This window comes from Mastacembelus armatus, chromosome 4, assembly GCF_900324485.2.
Source record: "Mastacembelus armatus chromosome 4, fMasArm1.2, whole genome shotgun sequence".
NCBI lineage: Eukaryota > Metazoa > Chordata > Actinopteri > Synbranchiformes > Mastacembelidae > Mastacembelus > Mastacembelus armatus.
The window spans coordinates 5211156-5233673 of NC_046636.1; the positions used below are offsets into that span (position 1 = coordinate 5211156).

At 39.8% G+C, this 22518-nt stretch overlaps 2 protein-coding genes across 6 annotated transcripts in view; one reads left to right on the forward strand and one right to left on the reverse strand.

The window, feature by feature from the left end:
* Positions 1-5497: 5497 nt before the first annotated feature.
* On the reverse strand, positions 5498-8294 carry ccn1 (cellular communication network factor 1). Its single transcript, XM_026323458.2, has 5 exons — positions 7985-8294; positions 7571-7796; positions 6933-7277; positions 6628-6830; positions 5498-6510 (listed from the first exon to the last, which is right to left on the reverse strand). The coding sequence occupies exons 1-5, from the start codon at positions 8030-8032 to the stop codon at positions 6211-6213; spliced, it is 1122 nt and encodes a 373-aa protein (XP_026179243.1). The 5' UTR covers positions 8033-8294; the 3' UTR covers positions 5498-6210.
* Positions 8295-9076: 782 nt separating this feature from the next.
* ddah1 (dimethylarginine dimethylaminohydrolase 1) overlaps positions 9077-22518 on the forward strand; it is a 65481-nt gene continuing 52039 nt past the window's right edge. For 2 of the 5 annotated variants that reach the window (XM_026323460.2, XM_026323459.2), the window contains exon 1: positions 15159-15679. In XM_026323460.2, coding sequence (XP_026179245.1) covers positions 15386-15679 — 294 coding nt within the window. In that variant the 5' untranslated portion in view covers positions 15159-15385. Of the gene's footprint in view, positions 9183-9409; positions 9520-10166; positions 10179-15158; positions 15680-19531; positions 19710-19864; positions 19999-22518 lie in introns of those variants that run through there. The other 3 variants (XM_033325168.1, XM_026323462.1, XM_026323463.1) reach the window with 3 other exon arrangements.

The following is a 22518-nucleotide window of genomic DNA, read 5'->3' on the forward strand; positions in this document are numbered from 1 at the left end:
TTTTCTTGGTCCTTATACATAGAAAGGAGTGGATTTTAAAGGTGCCTGTAGACTGATTTGGTTACTTTCAGCAAAGCTTGGAACTTTAATTTTCAGAACCAAAATAAGCACATTTCCTAAGAAAAGAGGATGTATGCCCTTTTATGACAACCATGGTGATGTGATCTCACAATGTTCCACAATGCGTAGTAACCATTGACTACTTGTAGTCTCTTTAAATTGTATAGCATTCAATACCTGTTGTCAGTACAGTATAAGAAAGATTGTACTTTAATAGGAGGTATCTTTTCAGAAGATTATTATACTGTAAGAACTGATGTAACTTCTCCAAGAAGATGAAGAAAAGTGTGAAATAGTAACCGCTGGTCTCCACATCTGTTCTTTCTTTTGTTGTAGCCTTGCCTGGGTTTGGTTTCCACCCATTTTATTTTAGCAGTTTTCTTAATTTTCTATCTCAGTGAAGTTGCTTAATGTGACCACACAAAAGCGGTGCTTTTGTTTCTGTTTTTCTGTTAAATCTGAATCTGAGCTGTTTTTAGTTTGTGGAGAACACAGCCATTGGAAGTAATGCCTCCAATTTAACTAAATTGCCCTTTGCAATTACTGAATTGGGTTTACACGTAATTAGGCTTGATTTGGTGGGCAGGGCTTAAATTTACTATATGCAGAGCTGGACTTTACGAGACCAGCTTTGGGACACATGCTGATGTCGGCACAACTGCCTCAAAAAAGACAGGTACTGAAGTACTAAATTATGTTTCCAAAGCCTGATGTCATTTTGTATAAAATGGTTGGAAAACATTTTCAATTTTCAAAATCAACCACTTTTCATCTGCAAACAAGTGTATAATTTTGTTTGCATATTTCACATTTTGAGTTGACATTGCTTTTTCTTGTCTCCTTCTTCCGAGCTTTGAGAACAACTACTAAATGAGGCCAACTGTAGCATTTTGGAAGACTAGCATTTGAATTTCTGTGACGTGTTCATTGAGCCCTTTATAAAGGGGAGACAGCTATTTTGTCAACAGAAATTTCACCTTTTCAGAATGCAGAGATTCAATCTTGTGATTTTCTTTTCCCTCATACTTGCAACTCCCATAAATACATGGGACATCTTGAGGCACACAAGTCTCAGATTTCCAAAACCTCTAGGTGATTCAACTCATCTTGTGTTCAGAATGAATGTCACTGTCACGCTTCAACACAAGCACACCAATAAGTTACCTCAGAGGTTGATCTCCACTGGGATGTGATCTGATATTACAGAGCCTACTTGTCTTGTTATTCTTTTACCAACCTTGAGATATGGTAAATTATCTTTCATATGTTCTTTACTTTGTTCTAACTGGCCTGATGCCACCAAGTAATTTTCAAATATTAGCAAGTAGTTTATTACCAAATAAACCCAATGACATGGAGTCATCAATTCAATGATCTATACCAGGGGTTACCAACCCTTGTACCCCTGGTGTGTTAAGTTAGTCAAAAGCTGGAAGATACCAATTCACATTGTTCTCCCTCATTCCACCCTCATCTCAGATGGCATCTTCCAGCTTCTGATCGCCTGAACACACCTGATCCAGATAATCAGCAGTGGCTAGAGCAGGGACAGTTAGAAAACAAGCATGACAGTAGCCCTTGAGGAAAAGGGTTGGCCACCCATGATCTATACACATTAGCTTAGTACAAATCAGGGAAACCAGATCCAGTCTGTCCATGTGGGACACAGTTAAGTGTAGAATGTAGAGTATCACTACAAAGTAATGGGAGCTTGTGTATAAGGTAAAGCGTACCAAGTTGATACTGATCTGCCACGTTCAGGCTTTTTGGCCATGGTTGTTGTTGCGGTTACATAGTGCATTTGCATAGGGCCACAGGTGGTGTGCAACGGAGTGTGAAGCTGTTTGGTTGAGTTTTAAACACCTCCAAGTGTCCACAATGAGAATTGGGATACTTTGGAGTCTAATCTATGGGCAGATTAAGGGTGTATGTGTCCCTCCTAGTTCTTGATATAGCATTCTGAAACCTTGATGTGTTCTTAAAGCAATGATGTATTTATGACTCAGAGGTAAAATGCCTTGCGCTTTTTCATTCTCATTGGATGAGTTGTGCCTTCTGTATTCTGCTTATCACTTTTTATCTACAGACTTGGACATTCAGACTCTTAAATCTAAGACATCTAGTATGAGCTTCTTTGCTTACATTTCTGTATATCTGTTTTTTTGTTTGCTTAATTGCAATTTATTATAAATGGTGCTCAGCTGGCACATTTTTACTGCACATAACTTGAAGTCACAGTTGCCGCTCATTAACTGAATTTCCATGGCACAACTATAGTTGGCTCCACAGATCAAAAGATGCAGAAGACATCAGAAAGTTGGTAGTGATATTATGACCTTATCCTTTCACAATAGTGGAAACCAGGCTGCAATTACCCAGCACGGGGGAACCACAAGAATTGGAAAATGCATCTTGTCACTTTATGTTCCCTTAGAAACATCAGTAAAATTCTGGTCACTGCTTAGAATTTCAGATCATATTTCTAAAGATTGTTTTTATGATATTAATAGTTGATTTTAATTAGCTATGAAATAAATTACATTTATTTTCTCTGCAATTATGGGTGCCAGTGTTACTAAAGGTTTCAATGTGAGTTACCAGGATGGAGTCACACTTTCTGCTGCTGTTAATGTTCATATTAATGAAAATGTATCATTGAACATATAGTATAGTAGCGATCTGAAAATGTGCTGTATGTGAAACATTCTGCATAGCATTTAGTAGTTACTATTGATTTCACAATGTTTATATGAATAATAGTCAACCTTTTTGTCAATTTGGGAGTATGTCCCCCAAAGCAGCTTTAGTGTTAAATCTCTTTAACTTTGAAAGGAAGTGAAGGCAATATTTCAGCTTCTCATTATGTGACTTCATTGGTCTGCCCATGTCAAACAATAGCAAGAACAACAAATGCCAACATTAGCTCAGCTGTTGATGCTAACTGAAGTGCCCCCTTGGAAATTATTCAGTTTAGCACTGTCACTATTGGGCTGAGACTCAGGACGCCCAAAGACCAAATGCTGCCTCTCCTCTCAACACTCAACTTGTTTTAGCAAATAATCACTGCAGTAGCCAGTGGCCCTGTGGGGACTGGCTGAACAATCCCACATTCTGGGAGGGATTGACGCTGATTTTCCCCTAAGCCTAATCATCAGGTATTCTTATGTAATTGCAGATGGGGATGTGATGGGTGTGTCAGAACACTTGCATCATTGTCACTCCTTTGTGCATTCATGCTGATTGCCACGAGAGGGTCCCACACCCTGTCAGGATTTGGCAAATGGTTGTCCTTTACATCACTATTAAACTGACAAATATAACTTAGAACATTCAGATGCATTATTTAAAATAACATTTTTAAGATGTCAGATTTTTACATTTGATAGTAAAATGCTTACCTAAAATGCTTTTCCTCTTTTGACCAGAAGATGGTGCTATTTAAAACAGGTGGCTGCTTTTGCATTTGTCCTCATTGGCCATTCTTGCTTCTTATTAACCTGAGATAGACAGAGAGGTTGTAAAATAGTTGAAATCAGTGCTCAGTAGTTTTCAGTATTCCAGGTTGCACAGCATTACACAGTGCTTGACGAAGCTTTAATGCTAATGTATTTGTCATATAAACACATTTCAGGTTCAGGGAATGAGGTAGTTGTTGAGTGATTTAATTGCAAGGGCGCCTGTGTGTGAGAACCTTGTTTCTCTGTGTGTCTGAGTGTGGTGTTTTTTTTTTGTGTTTTTTTTTTTTTTTTACAGCTTTGTGCTTGTGTTGGCTGGAGCACTACAATTTATTTCTCACAATAAACACCATCGCTCTGTTCTCTGACTGTCAAGGCTGGAAGATTCTGAACCTGGCTTCTGTGCTTATTGATAGGTTACGAAGGAATACTATGAATGACCAATAGAACTCTTCACATAGGAATGCCGTTATATAACAAAGGTAGCTGTAAAGTAGTAAAAACAGGGCTCAATATTTTGACTGTAAATCCAGGCTGCTAGGGGCTGTGGTTAGGTAAACCTCAGAAGCCTTTCATTTTAGCAATCTGTAAAACTTCGGTGGGCACTTCCTGTGCAGTGTGCAGCTCAATCACAGGCGATGCATCCTGCTCACCATTTTATTAAAGATACTTGATTGAGCAGTATGATTTCAGCAGCTATGCTGGAAACTTGTGACGAAGTGCCATGTAGATTTTGATATTTTGTGAGGAGGTGAAATACCTTTTGTGAATACATGTGAGTGCTTGGGAGTGTTTGTGTATATTTGGAAAATCTTCTGAGCTAAAGCGAACATGTTGGTCTGAAATATTTTCCAACATCTGCTGCCCATCAGGATGTCTGCTTTCTTAGCCACTACTGCATTCCTGAGCCTCTCCCTCTACCTGGATCAAAAAAAGAAACTTTTCCCTGTCATTGCCCCTGACCTCTGTTCTCCCTACCCTAGTTCAGACTGGGTTGTAGATATTTATACCAGGTACAAGTTATGCCATCAGATCTTGTGTTTCAAAAAGAAAACTGAAATGTCCTGATATTTTTTGTGTTCTTTAATTGTGCACAATATCATTGTGTGGGTTTCAAGTATTTGGGGGCCATAAAACCTTCCTGTTTAAAGCATGCAGAACCAGTCTGCATTCAGGTAAACATAAATAATGGAAACACCAGTGATGGAGCCAAATTGTGTTTATGTGACAGTAGCAGCACATTGATTCAGTAGCTGGAAAACTGAATATGAAGTTGACCACCCTACTCCATTTCATGTTTTCCCCATGTTTCTACCTCATAGTAGTATTACTTAATGCCTGTTACTGTGAAACCTGGAAAGGATACAGAAACCCTCTCTACACTGCAGGGCTGTTTACAGCTGTTTAGCAGACCCCTGCAGTTTAAGAGCCAGTAGAGGCTAATGTAGCTAATTCACTTTTAAAGGCAACTGCTAATGAATTAGGTCAATTTGGTAGTGCTATTTCACTGTGTGAATAGCTTACCCAGGAATGCATGCTTTGTATACACCCCATTGTATACAATAATAGTCATTGTCCTTGTTGCAGGGTGTCTAATCCCAGCCCATTCAGAGCTGCACTTAAGATTCTTGGCATACTCCCATACTCATTGCTACTCATGGATTTAATCTTTTTTCCCCCTCTCAGAATCAGTGAAGTGTATGGCTTAGCCAGATCAAATGAAAGCAAGCTCACTCACTACCAGAATGCCATTCCAAAGCACAGAAAGTCAGGAGAGAGAGCCTCCAAGGTTGTGTTATATAAGAACAGATTGACCCTCCTCAGAGCCTGTCTGAGAATGTGTTGGGTCTACGAAATGATATAACAGGAGGATTTTCTCTGGAAGCAGTGACTTTAAATATCCTCCCACATATCTGTGCATTGTTTGTTTGTTGCGTCCTGCAGAAAAGTTTGGACTGACTCAACTAATAACACAGTGGCAGTGCTTTATAAATAAATCAGTTTTATTTGTAGCATATAAAATTAAATCATTTTACAATTTATTCCAGTATGACACATAATATCCAAATAAAGTAGCTACAGTTTTAAAAAATAATGATAAATAATATTAATAATAATAATAATAAAGACATTCATTCATCCTTTGACATGTTTTGTCTTGTCTTTTTCATGAAGGGAGTTCAATAGCTGCCAGAAAACATGAACAATAATGCCCACGTCAGGAAGGAATGACACCGCACACTCGTTAAACAAGTCGAGAGGTTCCATTTCCATTTCGGCGTCTTGCTCTCAAGATACAAGATGGTATGCTAATTGAAGTTGCACATGTGCATATCTACATATACACACACAAGTCTAGAATCTGGGTCATGTCTGATGTGAAGGATCAAAATATACACAGTGAATTGATATCAGCAACTAACATTAATGTACAAATATTAATTACATCTTGCTCCATTACGAAGCTACTTCAGATGCTCCATTAATATGAAGCAGTTCTAATTAAGAAAGCTGATGTAGTCACAGCAAATAGTGCACTTCATTCAAGTCCTCATGATGTAAGCCCACAATTCCTTGGGAATCTAGTTACAACATGGTGGTCTCTTTAAACCCCTGCATTCATCTGACCGCCATTGGCTGCCAGTGATGCTGATTATCGCTTTCCTCGTCAAGGGGTTTGGACATTTTTCACCAATCAGTCTCTGAACTTGTGGATATCATTGGAGAGGCGGTAGAAGGGGTAGGAGGCTTCGTTGGCATGACAGTTGTAGGTGCACTTGCAGGACTCGATCATCATGATGTTTTTGTGGAAGGTCTCGCCATCCTCACAGCGGAACTTGACACGGATGGTTCTGGTGTCATGAGGGCTGCAGCAGCGACCATCCACACAGGCTCCGCAGTATTTAGGCTTGTATTTCTTCAGGCTGGAGCAACCAGCGTAGATGAACTTCACTGGCTGACTGGACTTTTTGGTTCTGCTACACTTCTTTCCTTTCTGCAGAAGAATAAACATAATGGAGATATGACAATTAGTTGTGTACTCAGAGCCAGCAGTGTGTTTTCAGTCTAATGCATGTCCCTGTCTCATCCAGTCATGGTGGCTGGAGCTTACCTTCAAACTGGGGTAAGGCGACTGGGTGCATGGCCGCACTTCACAGATTCTTGTCTCTTTGACCAACTTGCACTCGCTGTTGTTGTTAGTCACTCTGGTGGAGATGCCAGTTCCACAGCTCTTGGAACACTGAGACCAGGGCGTGGTTTGGACGATGCACTTCTGGCTGTCAAACATGTGGACCTCTGGCTGTGGTCTGAATGCTGGGATTGAAAGAAATAGGAGCACTTTAGTATCATATATTCAAATAGGTTTGATCTATATATCAAGAAACTTCATTTCCAGGATTAGGGACTGCTTCTTACCAGGTAGAGACTTGAGCCCTCCCTTGACGGTTGCAATGAGCTCGTTCCTAATGGTGAGATCTCTTTCCGATTCATCAGTCAGTGTGTCTTTTCCAAAGATCATCTCCTGGTTGTCTGTGTCTTTGCCATCATCACACACCCACTCCTCGCAGCACTGGCCTGCCACCTTGACCAATCTGGGATTGGCACAGCCCAGGTTGGGCAAGGAGAGCTCCTGTGGGCACAGGGGGACACATCCCACTGCTCCATCGATGCATGTGCACTGGTGTTTACAGTTGGGCTGGAAGCTCTCTCCGTTCTGGTAGATCCTGCTGTTGTACTCACAGGGTCTGCCCTCTGACTTGGCTGCAGCCGAGAGAAAAAAGGAGGAAAGGAATGTTATTCTTTCTTGCCCTGCTGTCTGCTGAAGACATCACATGGCTGCCAGATAAGGATCGGTTAAACTGTGAAATACTTCAGGCTGCCTAAGGAGTCTCTTCCCCCCCCCCACACTGTCTATGCTTTGAGGTTTGGACTAACTTTCCTACTAGCTGCATTCCACAGTGTTGAAATCACGCAGGTCCCCATAGTCCTGACTTAAACCGTGTTATTTAAAAATGCTAAAGCATGCAGTCAGGCTGAATGGGCTTTATACACACCTCGGCAGATGCCACGAGTAGTAGCAGCAGCAAAGCTGGCCCCAAAGTTACACTCCAGCCCTTTAGTGTGGTCACAGGGCTCGGTCAGGCTGCAGTCCTCATTCAGCTGCCTGGCGCAAACTTTGCAGCAACCGCAGCCGTCCAGGAGGACACTCACGCCGGGTGCGCACTTGGGCATCTCCAGCGGACACTCACACACGGAGGGGCAGGAGGAGGAGGAGAGGACCTGTACAGCCAAAACCAGAAACTTTTAAAAGCTGAACGTTTTGAGGTGATGCCACACAGGATATCTCAGACGAACAAACCCTCAGCCTTAAATAAACGTTTGTTTTCATCTCATCAATGAAATTTAATCCCCAAATAAAAAACATTAGAACAGTTGAAAACGTTATCATCTCTGAAATAATAACTCACCAAGCTGAGACTTCCAAGGAAGGTAAAAACAACAGTAAGCATCAGCATCTTGTCGAAGATTCTTGTGCGCGTTCAAGAGGAATCCCGTTCCAAGTTTTGTGAAAATAGTGTGGTCTGTCTTCGGAGGAGTCCTAGACGGTAGGTATTCCCTCACTCAGTCGTCTGTCGCTCTTGTTTTCTGGTAGTCTGTAGTGTTAGAGGCTCCTGTTTAGTAGGTGAAGCTCTCGGTAAAGCCGTTGCAGTCTGCTGAGGTCCGGCCACCTCCGGACTTTTATACCGTAGTGAGAAGCTGACGTCGTCCCTGGGCTGCCTGCTGAACTGTTCCCAAACTATGCCAGGAATGTTTCTCGGTGCATTTTCCATCCAAGACCTAAGCTCCACCCTGTCTAAACCTTTCTCTTTTTTCTTTCTCAAATGGATTTTTCCCCCCTGGATCCCATCTGAACACACTTTTCCGTCTCACATTTTCCCCTTCTTGTTTATCCCCCTTTCATTTTCTTCCTCTGCTTGCTTCTCACATCTATCAAGTCAACTTCACTGGACTTTTCTCTAGAAGTTTCTGTTCTTTATTCTTGTGTTTTATGGCTGTGACTAAAGACTTTAGAATTCGTGTGCGTTTGTTTTCTTCCTTTCACCTTGTCCACGCGTGAATGAATTCACGAGTAGGCAAAGGAAGCGGTGTCATATTTGATCATTTCTTGGCATCAGGTTTTAAAGCATGTCGTCATGTGATTAAAAATATCAGAACTTGCCGCAGAACAAAACAATCTCTGGACCCCGGGCCAATAACACGTTGGCAGATTAAAGCAGTTTCATAAATACACTTTTGTACAAAGTTGCAGCGGCCACGTTTAAAATAGCTGTAAGGATGACCGAGTCTGAAAGGTGTGGGCAGAAATACGTTTAACAGCGTCTATTTCTGGCTCTCCAGTGCCTTTATTCAGTGAAGCTAAGCGTTTCCAGATGCGCAGCAGAGCTAAGACGGAACAATATTGCCATATTTGGTAGGGCAGTAGCCTACATTATTAACATATTTCTCTTCCTTTGGCCAGCAGACCACAAAGCATTCCTGACAGAATAAAGGCTTGTTAAATATCTACTTCATGCAGGGAAATTCCTTCGCAGTCAGTCCTCGAGGCAATTTTACTTTTCACGCAATCTGTCCATCACGTTTCAGTGAGGAAAAGTGCCGTTGTGGGTAAAGTGATACAGTTTTCCAGAAGAGATGTTGTGGTGTTGGTGGGGAAGAGACAAATACTTGTCTAGGTTTTACATCAGAGGTCCCAATAAGTCCCTTCACCGAAGTTTTCATATTATTCCAGTTGATGAAAATATTCACCAGGCGGAGAAACGAAATGCGCAAAGACGCACTGTAAACTCTTATTGCCAGACCCTAAAAAGGGCATTTTGTGTGTTTGTGTTTAGAAGGATCAGGCATTTCACTACTTCTCTCTCGCCTCTAGCCTGATGTGTAGACTCAAAATAGCGATACCAGAGAGAGCAGCACTGAACAAGACAGCTGAAGAGCCTCTCCGGTGAGTCTGGACTTCTTTTCTTCCTCACTTTATTCTCCGAGCTGTGGTCCGGTGGACGTTGTTGGCTTATGGATCAGCTTTTACAAACCCAGAATCACCACCGTCCTCCCATTAGGCCTAAAGAGCGGCTGAAATCGATGCTTTGGGGACCCTATTCTTTAAGCAAAGGAAAATGTTATGTCATTTTTCCAGGTCTCTGTATTCAAGAAGGACAAGTTGAAAGTGAAGACTAAAGCTTTTTATAAACTTAGGGTAACTATAGGTTCGTCACATGGACTGTTTAGGGCTGAGGTTGTGATTTTGACATATTTTCATACTTCCAGTTTCACGACACTAGGTGGTGACATGAAAAGGATTACTGCTGATATCTTTTATTTAAATAATGACTGATGTTTATTTCTTAGTAATCACGTTCATCTTCTAAAGGAAGAAGTTATATTAATGCAATGACTCTGGTCATGGATATAACCTGTTGCTTGTGTCTGAGTAGGAGGCGTGTGCAGCCTGTTTGGATAGGGGGTGTGTCTGTCTGAGCACATGTGCAGTGCTCTCATGTGTATTTCCATGCACATGGCCCTTTGCCTATGTAAATGTCTAATTTAAGATTTTAAAGAGGCACTCCAGTGACTTTACACATCAAGGTTGGATTACTCATAAAAGTGAGTATTAAACCTGAGCAAACAGTTAAAAATTGAATTTTCAGGCTCAGAGTGGAACTTTACAGAGTTTGAAAAAATAATTGTGATAATGTAATTACCCAGTTAGACTTCCAGACTAAATATTTTAATAGAAAACCTGCTTTAAACACTGGGGTCAAAGAGTTTAAAAGATATGGACATCTACCAGAAAGGGGTGGTAAATGGCAAAAAATATGGTATTGGTTCATTATGGAAATTGCGGGATCCAGTTTAACCATACAAGGAACTAAAATCTATAACCTGTGCTACATTCATTTATATCATTCATTCTTTAATATTCCTCTAACTTTGTGAAATACTCCTTTAATGTCTCCAAATTCTTCATATGGTACAGTAGACCTCAGCCATGTTTAGTTTAGCATATGTTATAGAGACATAACCATTAGTTTCTTAAAAGGTTAAGGTTTTTTTTTTTCTTCATCATTCAGTAAGTTATGCTAAGACACAAGGGACACAAGCAAAGGCTTAATATTATGTGTGTCTACTTGTGTGTGTGTGTGTGTATGGATGCATGTGTGCATCCGCCTATGTGTTCCAGCGATAGGAAACAGTGTTGTCATTGTACGTCAATGGAGAATAACATGCAGTATTCTTTACTCCATAATTACGCATTTGGTTCAGGAAACATTCCAAAAGCTGGACATGTGTCTCCGTGTTGTGATTTCCCTGGCATAATACTTTCCACTCAGAAGGTCTGAGAACCGCCATCACTACAGTATTGCACACATTTTTCTGCCCTCCAGAAATTAAGAAGGGGTCTGTCCTTTGCAGCTATTGCTCAGAGTTTTGTGACATGGCTGTCTGAACAACTTTGCATCCTTTACCTGAGATGTTTAAGTGATTTCACTCTTGAGAGAAAATTTTAAAAAAAAGAACACTGATGTGTTGTGGGTCAATGTAGTGAGAAACCTATTGGTAGATCCCACTACAGCGTTACAGAGTTGAAGAGAGACAGCCCTCAGAAATTGGTCCTCAGGAAGTCTCTGGTGAGCATTTATGTGTAAGTGACAGATGGGAAAAAACAGAACAGCCTTGCCTGTTTAAATTAAACAACAGATTCCATTGTAGTATATTCAATATTTCAAGATAAATGTCATAACTGCTATGTGGTGTGTACTAGCAACACTTCCTTTCTCTCTTAGCTGAAGGAACAGCAGGAAGTCTGCTGACTTATGGGACATTTTTGTGTAAACTATTCTATGAACTTCACTGGACTTTAAATACGACTCGGTAGCTTTTGCTTATTCCTTAAAAGGGAAAAAGGGTGCATTCCTGGATATGACCACATGTGTTTCATCATTTTGTCACCATTAGAAAAAAAGGGCATCAAGTTGGGATGGCTATTTTGTTATGGCACTTTTTTTTTTAATATCCTGTCTTGTGTGATTTCTTACCCCAGTATTTGAGGTATGCACTTAAAGCTAAAGAGACCGTGTTTTCACTTCAACCTATCCTATGGCCTTGTGCAAAAAAGTCAGTAGTATAGTACATCTCTTGTTTGTTGTTATAGTAATGTTAAGGAAATATATAACATACTTTCACTGTGGTTCTGGTCATTAGGATTGTGGCCAGGGTCGATTACAATGTGTTGTGGCAACAGTGATAACAGGCATCAGTGCAAACGGCATCATGAGAGCAGTCTGAAGTCCAACACTTAAAAGGTGATGCTAACATCTGCTGCAAGATATCAGAAAGATGCAACAACACAGAGTAAACAGATGAACTGAAGTGTTGGAAAAACCTAAAGCATGGCCATAGCTTAACATCTTCTTTTTAAAACACTTTTAAAACTTCCATTTTTGAATACCCAACATCATCATGGTGGATAAATCCATGTAAGAGCGCTAGGATATCCGTCTTGTAAACATAATGGTGGCAAATCAATCAAAGTAGTGATGCCGAGGGTGTAAGAACTGGTCAGAAGAGTACAGGGTGTCTTTTTCTTTTAGGCTAGATGCCTTTTTGAGAAAAGTCAGTAGTTGGGATGGGAACTTGACTGACTGAGGAGGGAAAAGAGCAGGGTGAGCAATATGCTTTGTTTTTCAATCAAAACTTGATTATATGCTGTAAAGGTCACAGTGACATATGGGCTGTTATCTGTAGTTCAGCTCATTGTGTTATGTTTTATGTGCTAGATTGACTGACGCAGGAAGACCCAATTATTGACTATTGACATATTCAGATGGAAAGCTTAAAAATCAGACTGAACGTTTATTCAGATGTGACGTGAATTGCCCAAATTCTTTGAAACATAAGATGAGTCAGACATGGAAGAACAAAGTAATTCTAGTGAAATATGGTCAGTTAACATTTGCATACCAATCCCTTACTGTTGACCCTGTCAAAAAATGACAAAAGAGGAGCCTCCTCTTTGTTAAAAAATGTAATCAGCAGCTATGAGTTTGTGGAAACATATTTGCCATTTGTGTCGAAATACATTAGACATTTTCAAGGAAAAATGTTCTCTTTGATGTTCTGAGACAATACCATCAATCTCTAGGTTCACTGCATTCCAGGAGTTATTGTTACATGAAGAGTACTTTTTTGGTATTGCAGATATCACTCTACCTGTCATCTATCTATCTATCTATCTATCTATCTATCTATCTATCTATCTATCTATCTATCTATCTATCTATCTATCTATCTATCTATCTATCTATCTATCTATCTATCTATCTATCTATCTATCTATCTATCTATCTATCTATCTATCTCTCTATCTCTCTATCTATCTATCTATCTATCTATCTCTCTATCTCTCTATCTCTATCTCTCTATCTATCTATCTATCTCAAATAATATTTTTTCATTATGGCCATACGTGCATGTAAATAGCTAAACAACTAAAAAACATACATTTATATAATTTAATTTCATGTCAGTTACTTTATTTTTGGTGGCAATTCGGTTTGTATCTTTGCCTGACTGCCAAGAGTTTAAAATGCTCTGTGCACCTGTGTAATCATATGCGTCTGTGTCATTTTAGACGTCTGTGGTCTCATCATAAGTCCGACCATACCAGACAAATAAAGAGGTGCTGCTTTTGGTGGTGCAGCTGGAGGATCGGGTCTGCTTTCACTCATTTTTTTTTATAGCTGCACAATGTACCAGCCAGGTGTGGCTGAAGAATGAGGGCTTTCCTTCATCTAAAGTAACTGAAATTCCTCAGCAGGGAGAGGAAAGAGTGGGTCTTTTTTAGGCTGCATATATCCATGATGAGGAATGATAAAAAAAAAAAGCAGTCTGAGTGGGGGCAGGTGTTAGTGTTGGTGGGAGGGTGGTGGTGGTAGTTGGGGATCCTGGCTGGAGTGGAAAAAGGAATGTGGGGCTCCTGGAATGTTCAGAGCCGTCAGGAATAATTGAGTGAATCTGGAACAAGAAAAAACAAACCGAGGTCCTGCGGTGGAAGAATGTGCTTCTGGGATGTCTGAAGAAACATTCCATCCATTCAGACAGCTTCACCGGGCCCAGAACCTTCCTTAGATGGCACAATAGCAAATATAGTCCCCTTCTCCCATGCACACACATTAATACACTGCACTTCCTGCTTCACACTTCACATAGGAGAAAGAGACACTCCTTTATTTGCTATGATTACTATATATATATTTCTTGCCCTAGAGGTTTGTAGATTGTGAAGAGTGAAAGAGTTACATCTTCAGATTCTTTGTTTCATGAATATATTTATACATTAGTGGTTTTGTGACTTTTTATTTGAAACTAGGGATATGGGTTTTCACAAAGCAAGGGTATTACATGGTGTATACATATCCTACTGTATTATCTTTATAGCTATATGCAGATTCAGATGTGATAGTACCCTTGATGTTAGCAGTGAAGGTCCATTGCAGTGAAGGTCCATTGTTTAGGACAGAGATGGGCAATTCCAGTCCTAAAGGACCAATGCCTTGCTAGGCATTCAATCAGTCAGAAGCTGGAGGATACCAATTCACTTTGTCTTTCCCCACTCTACCCCCATCTGAGATGGTATCTTCCAGCTTCTGATTGACTGAACACACCTGGTTCAGGTAATCAGCAGTGGATAGTGCAGGGACAGTGGCCCTTCTGGACTGGATTACCCAGGTTTAGCAGGTTCATAATGTCTTTTTACAGTCAACCAGCTACAGGTCACTTCTTATATACTTAAAACTAGTTCTGTAATAAATGAAGATATAGTGTGTGAGAGATCTCATAACCTTAAAATACCCTGGATTTGCCAAAATATGTCAGTGATATGAGAAAATGTGCAATGACTGTCACATGTCAACTGCACTTTCAACATTGCTGCTCTGCATGGAAGTTTTTATTTATTTAATTGTATTCTCATATTCTTATTTTGTATTTGATGTCACTTGACTTGAAATTGTTTTACATTCAAGTAACTCAGATTATCCTGATATTAGAAAATAACCTTTTTCAGTTTTAAAATGCTGCAAAGCATATTCCTACAAAATTTTACAGTGGTGAACAGTAACACTACTGTCTACTGTCGGGCTGCAACTAGTAATTGAAATGATCTTGAACTGATAAGTCTAAAACATGATAATCGTGATTTTCTTTCACAAATTGCTTTATTTTCTCGTCCATGGTCCAACATTAAATTTATATAACACAAGACAAGGAAAAGCAGCAAAAATGACTTGTCACTGTAGTCAAGGATCCTAAATGGAATAACTAATATCTTAGTTGTGTTACCTCTGAGTCTTTTTTCAAAAAGTCAAAAAATGATTTTGAATACAATCTCTGCTGATTTTTTTTTTTTTTAATATTATGTTGACTTTTTAAGAGCCTTTTAGAGCATGAAGTACTTTGACTTGTAGGCTTTACTTTGCAGATCCAGTGTGAAATTGATTGACCATAGGATCAGTGTGTTTCTGGCTGTCACTTGTTGGGCTGAGCGCCTCGCTGAGGGCTGACACGTGATGGTCGGCGCGCGTCACCGAAGCGCTGTCGCTCGCCTGGAGACCGGAGCAGGGCTGACTGACACTGACTGTAGCAGCAACTGTTAATAAAGAATAAATCCCATCACATTAAGAGGGAACAAATAAGCAAGACAGGCAGCTTCGGGATAACCGAGAGGAGTTTCTCTCATTCATTCGCCGAGTTGTCTGTTAGGGTGTTTTTCAGCCCTTTTTTTGAGCGTGTCAAGTAAAGGGATAACAAACATGGCTGGTTTAATGGCAGATTTTGGTCATTACACCCACGCCATCGTTCGGGGAATCCCTGCATCCTTTCCCAAAGAAGCGCTCCGGAGCAGCCGGTCGGAGGTGGACCTGGCCAAGATACGGGGGGAGCTCGAGGCGTACGTCGAGGTCCTGACGACGAGGCTCGGGCTGGACGTGGTGGAGCTCCCCGCGGACGAGTCGCTCCCGGATTGCTTGTTCGTGGAGGACGTGGCCGTGGTATGCGGTGACACGGCGCTCATCACTACACCCGGGCCAGAGAGCAGGAGGAGAGAGGTAGGCAGTGTCAGCCTGTGATCCACAACATGAGTCAGTACGCCCAAAATAAAAAGTTTGATGTGAAAGTGGAGCGGAAGGCGTCGCCCCACGCGTTTGCGTGTTGTGCCCGCTTGGCATGTAATTAGTGAGCTGCAGGGTGAAACACTATACATATACAGAGCGCTCATACTTGTGACAATATTTAGGTGATTATTAACAGGGATTTAAAAAAAAAGTAAAGTATCCTTGAAGTCTGTGTTAAGCCATAATTAACTCATGTAATGATCAAACAAGCTGTGTGATGGAAAATAAAATCTAGTGAAGTTTTGGATGGTTTAGTCTGCACATGGCCTTACCTCCCTGTAGCTCTGCAGAGTCAGCTGTGCCAAATAAAGACCACATCATAATCATATTGTGCGGTGCCTATGCAAAGGGCTGTGATTATTAGGCATGAGGCAACGCCCATATAAAAGATACAGTGCTTTTAATTAGATTTGCTGTACTACATATATTTTTTTATCAAGGCTTGAAAAAGATTTGAGTTTTTGCATGTTTTATAATCTATACAGTGTACATTTCATTGTAATGTTTGAGTATTATTGTCTGTTGTCACTTTATATCGTGTATCGGTTGTTATTTCATTTGATGCTGTCAAAGCATCCCAAGAGCTCTAAGTTCACACAGTCATTGTGGTCATGACGTAAATTTAAGAACAAGAAAAATAGACATTGAGTTTAGAAACTTACGGGTCTTATGACTGTTGAGATTAATCAATCAAGACTTTTTCACAACAAAACAACACTGAGTGCACTTGGTTGCCTAGTGTGGGGAGCTGCAATGTAGGCTAGCTGTGTGTGTGTGTGTGTGTGTCAGAATGAATGTGTGAATGACAATGAAGGTAATGGTAGGATGGCTTTTGTGAAAGCCCCTGTCATTTCACATCACACTCACTTTACTTGGCTCACTGGTGCTAATGGTCCCCAACCCCACTGGCAGCAGGGACATCGATTGAAAATCTTGGTGCCGTTACCTTCTGCCAACACATTTCATTTATGCAGAATGTGCTGCAATTTGCATTTGCATGCATATAAGCACACACTCAGCCAAAACCCTTTCTCACGTTTAAATTATGAAAATGTTCATATTTCAAACAGAGATAGCAGTGGCTTGGTTTCTTACCCATATTCTCCTCATGCAAGATATCAGCTGTGATGAATGAGAAATTGCTGAACTCTGAAGTACCAGACTATGAATAATATGTTTTCAAAAATAGGACTGTAAAAATCACAGATGGATTTCAATGAATGCATGAGTTTTCATTGTCTAGACCAGAAGTCTGACTTATTCAGCTGAATTGGATAGTTTTGTTCATAATGACATGTCATTTTCTGTGAAAATGACATTTTTCAATATCATTGTGTGAGTTACAGCACTGTGGCCTGCTCTGTGAAAAGTCAAACGAATTATGTTTCATATTGAAATGAGAGTGAAAGCTATTGTTCCATATGGTGGTTGAGATTATGTAGCGTTTTGAGATTGGTCACTGTTGTCCATGTTTTGAGACTAATAACGTTTTGCATTTAGACAGATACCAGCCCTATTTTTCTGATTAATCTAGATTATTTTACTATTTGTGTCTTTTTGTTCGTGTCATTGAAGAATAATGACTGGCTTACCACCCCCAGTGCGTTGCTTGCAGCACACACTGCAGTATAATGCATCATAAGGACATTATTTAGCATTATATATAGCTGTAGAACCTGAGATGTTATTTCCGATCCCTGGTCATACAGGAGGTGCAAATATATCCACACATTGTTATTGTCAGCTAGTACAAATCTTAATGGGTGTTATCGCTTTTAAAACATTTGTCAGTGCCATATTGTCTGAAATGTTTTCTGCAGACTCTTATCTGTTTCACAGTTTACAAAAGCTGATAAGCTGCAGCTATCTGTATTGCTTACCTGAACCTTCCAGGTGTATATTGTATTACAGTGAATGTCACATTAATCATTATGCTTGGAATTTGCTCATTTTATTGTAAGTTTAAAAGTAGTTCATACGCTTGCAACGTCTGCACAATGCCTCATTATTCAAACCTTTTGGTGGTGTTACAATTATTAGATGTGTCTTTTATGACCTGAGAAGTTCCAGTAAGAGAAAAAACATAAATTTTTAGCTTTTATCATGCGTCTTTTGAGGACTGCAGTTGTGTAATCAATCACATCCTGTTACAGTATAGTCTTATCCCTTAAGCTTTTTGCACCCTTTATTGTTTGGTAAATTTATAGATAAATGTAATTTTTTTTTTTTAAAGTTTTTTTCTTTGCCCAGAAAACCATAATAACATAGTTTTGAAATGTAATTAGTAAACAAATTGTGCATCCTAATACCTTTATTCACAAGAGCCGGTAGGCGTACTGTGTGACTTTAATTGCATGAGTCTGATTTATGATCTTAAAGATTAATGAGTGACTACCAGGAAATGACTTTTCTGTCTACTGCATGGTTGGCCAGGGCCCTATCTACTCTCTCTGCCTTGGCTCCCATATTTTCAGCCCTCTAAGTCTTCCATTTGCTGCTGCCAGTTTACTGACAAGATGTACAGTATGAAGAAACTCCAGTTAGTTTCATTTCCAGGCAGAAGGAAGAACCTGTTACTGCTTATCATTAACATGGCCAAGTCAGTGTTATTTAACATGTGAGTTAATTTTGAGTAAAACAGATATTTATTTATATATATATAAAAAACATTAATTGTCATTAGTCAGGATAGTTATAGGTGCGACCAGAAAGACCTGGGCTCTCTCCAGGTCTTTTTGACTGTGAAGAGTAAAAATGTGTTCTGAACCTGTGCTTTAAGTCTTTTGATCAAATACTGCAGACAGCAGGTGAGCAATACAGCAGCAGAATTGATAGTTCATTGATATGTAATTAATAATTGTATAATTCATTGGTGTGCTTATGAGTCGAGTATTGTTTATCACTTCAGTCAGTTCTAAGTGCAGTGGGAGTGTAGTAGTTGGTTGACACAAATTGATCCTACTTCTTTTAATGCAGATTTACAGAGGTTAATAGTTTTCAACCCCACAATAGAATATGGAATAGAATAAGTGAAACATTTCTTGAAAGTTGCAGGGACCTTGTCCATTAGGCTGTGCCTAAAAAGCTTTATTATTGGGAGAAATGTTTGTCTAGATGGACAACATCATTGTGTTCTGCAGACTGGAGCATTGGCTAAAAACACAACAAAGAACCAAAGTTAATTATTCCATAATGCTAAACATTACTCCGATAAACTGACTGTTCATCAAACTGGATGCATAGCTGCAGATTGTTAGATGACCTTTTCTTTCTTGCTTATTATGAACTCATTTAGCAATCATTATGATTCCTTTATACTTTCATATTAATCTGCCAATGGTTAATTAATCATTCTGAAAGGCCACAGTAATGTCTTCTAGTTGCTTGCAGTGTCTAGCAGCCTAAATCCCTAACACGATGAGGGAAAACAGCAAATTGTAACATTTGTAAAGCTTGAACTAGAGAATATTTACTGGAGTTAGATGGTTCTGTTGCAGGTAATGTCATGTACCATTCTGTCTTTCTCTCTGTGTAGGGTATTTCTGCAGAAACCGGAAGGTGTTGTGCAGGGGTGCTGATTGCTGTGCTTTGAAGACCCACTGTGACCCAGTAGAGGTCCACTGAGACAGGGCTGCAATGAATATTCGAGGAAATCGATGAACTCGATTACAAAAAATGTATTTAATTACTATCACCTGCGTTATCGGACCTGCTCCACCTAGGGATCATTGTTCCACACGGACCGTAATCACTGTCGCACAACGCAGTTCCGTATCAGAGAGCGAGACGGTCCGTGAAAGGCCGAAAATGTCCAAAGTTGGGGATCATTTCAAACTTTAAAAAGATGATAACACTATAAAGTAGAACTGACGAACCACAATAGTACTTCGTCAATGCTTTAACTTCTCAACAGAACGTATCGGGTTGTGAACCGGAGCAGTTCACCCAGCGGAGCCGACACGAGGTAACGTGGTTTCTGTCGTACATTACGCAACAGTATTATTGTTTAAAAATGCTAAAGTTTATTTTATCCATTCACTCGAGTAATCGCTGAAATATTCGGTAGAAAACTCGATTCCAAGCTGCAGCCCTAGACTGAGATATGATCTTCATGTGCAGAATGACTGACTTGAACATATCTCCTGGGCCTGATAACAGCGCTTGAGATTTACTGTAAACCTCCTGACTTCACACGTTGGTCCCAGTGCATCAGATGTCGCCAAAGCCTCCCTCCAGTGACCTGCATTGCATAAGTAAGTCACCTGTAAATAAGAACAAATCCAGATGGCAGTTAATGTTCTAATTCAAAAGGTCCTCTTGTATTTATGTTTGGCATAAAAGAACGAAGTCTATTGTGGACCCGATATAGATTATTTGATTTTGTTGTTGTACTTGTTGAAGACTCTGATGCAGGTTTTGAATTGCTGGCACTCCTCGTGCCAATCAAAACTTACATGTTTTTGCTTGCTTACATACTTCATTGATCATTTTCAGCACCTAGCTAGGTAAAAGAATTCAAGTGCCTCTAAAAGGGTTTTTCAACAAATTTACTGAAGCTGATTTAGATACGACTTAAGGTCAGACGTCAGAGTTCTGAATTCCTGGTAAAATTAACAGATATGACTTACTAAGCAACTCTGTCAAATTCCTCAGCTCTGTTTATGTTACCAAAGAAGTTTGGCTTCTGGACAAACTCAATAGCTACAAGGATAAAAAAAAAAAAAAAAAAAATTCCCGTCTCACCCCTATGGGTGGTGTGTCTTCCTCAATCTCGGGTCCTCTACCGGAGGCCAAGGATATATATATATATATATATATATATAACTATATATATATATAGTTTTTTTTTTGTTAAAATGCAGTCAAGAGTGTAACACAACAAAATACTGCTAATGGCACATAATCTCACATCAACTTGTACCAAAGGTGAGATGTTGTGGTGTCTTAATGTGGAAGTGTTCAGTACTCCTGCTAACTCATCACTCAGGTGTAATTTGTAGTTAGGTGTTCTGTGGTTGGGAAGCTGGTGAAGGATCATGTCCAAATCCTTGTCCCTATCTGGTCTCTTCCGTGGTCATAAGTTGAAGGAATCTTTTCAGATTTGTTGAAAATAAATGGGTAGCACAGCAATATAGACATATTATTTATTGCTCAAACTATTTCTATGTACATATTGGTCATTGGTCATTTTATCATTTTTGTTTATTAGAAGCATGTGTATTTTGTACAATGCTTAACCTGCATAAATAGTACATTCCCTGTGTCTCGTCAACTAATTCAGTACAAGCAAGTTGTCTCATCTTGTGACAGTGCAGTAAGCAGTTACTGTAATTTAAACTTACTAAACCTGGAAAATAATGGTGATTTAAAAGTGCTTCCAATTGTGTGAGTGAGATGTCAATTTAAGTCTGTAGACTGGATGGAAATTCTGCTCCACAGACACAATATTTAGGTCATGTTTTTATAGACGTAATATTTAGGTTCAGTCTTCACAGTTTGTGTGTCCATGCAGGCCCCTTCCCGTTCATCCCTCACGTAGCTGACCCCAGACAAACAGCACACAAGCCTAGTTTTGACTAGACTTCTACAGATGCAGATTCCTTGCCATCCTCCCTGCTCTTATAAGACTTCCCTAACGGAACCAGACTTTCCTTCAGGGAGACTTGACATCCGTGTGCGAAGGGGGGAGGAGTGTGAGACACCTGGAACCCGCCAGTAGCACGTGGGACGGGGTCAGCATGCCTACTCCCAACTGTCTGTCACATTCCTACCACATTTTGTCTGTCCTTCCTCTTAGTGTTTGTCTGTCTGACTCCTCATCTGGTGTGTCCATTCTGCTTCCTCTCCCATCCTGCCTCTCATCCATTTCACTGAGCATAAAGTCTTTGAAGGTCTTACTCAGATTAATCTGGTTAAAGTTACATTTAACAATCAGAAATTCAGGATCATTATTGTAACAAATCAACTACTCCACAGTTTAGAGAGTCTCCCAGTAAAAAAGTAAGAATCCCTCTTTGCTGAGCAATATTATAGGCTAGCATACTTTCTAGGGATGGCCTAATTGAGGTTTTCCAATCCAGTACTTGTGTTTTCCTAGATAATACATTTGCACAGGGCACACGTCAAGTATATTAAAATTATTCACATCAGTCCAGTGTATATGCTTGACAACTGAATAGCTGTGCAATGCATTAAGAAAATCCCTGAATTCAGGCTGTTCTTTATAATTTTAATAATTGTCTTTACAAACTAAAAATATTTTATATGGCTCTTATGACATTTCAGCTTCATGCAGCATTTGTTTTTGTTTGCTTTTTATCAAAGTTACTAAGTAAACACAATTATGTGTTAAGTAGCTTGCTTCTACTTAGAGCAGCATTGTAATGGTAAAACTAGACCACACAAAATGAGTACTGTAATCACAATCCCACTTCAAGTGGTTTAAAAGCTTAACTTAGCATACGCCCTAGAAACAAATCAAATTCTCCTTCGTGGCGCATTATAGTAAAATGTGATAAAAGAATTCACTGTATTTTATAGAGTCTTTGTTTATGTGTTGTGTCAAATTGGTAGTACCAAACACAGCTCTGTTAGTGCCCCTCATGAAATGCTTGCATTGAAGCAACTAGCAACTGAACATGTTTTGTTTTCTAACTTAACTATTTAAACACTCCAGACAATTTAGCTGCATTGTGCATGTTTACGACACCAGTGTGACAGCTGACATAAAACAAAGGATTGGTTGTAGGTTTGTGTTAAATAAAGCTGATAAA

What these genes read in the sequence shown, in the direction of transcription:
- ccn1 (XM_026323458.2), bottom strand. Translation starts at nt 8,032, where the DNA reads ATGCTGATGCTTACTGTTGTTTTTACCTTCCTTGGAAGTCTCAGCTTG. An exon ending in AGGGCTCAAGTCTCTACCTG is followed by an intron (nt 6,831 to 6,932) that starts GTAAGAAGCAGT and finishes TTTCAATCCCAG; the next exon opens with CATTCAGACCACAGCCAGAG. An exon ending in CGCCTTACCCCAGTTTGAAG is followed by an intron (nt 6,511 to 6,627) that starts GTAAGCTCCAGC and finishes ATTCTTCTGCAG; the next exon opens with AAAGGAAAGAAGTGTAGCAG.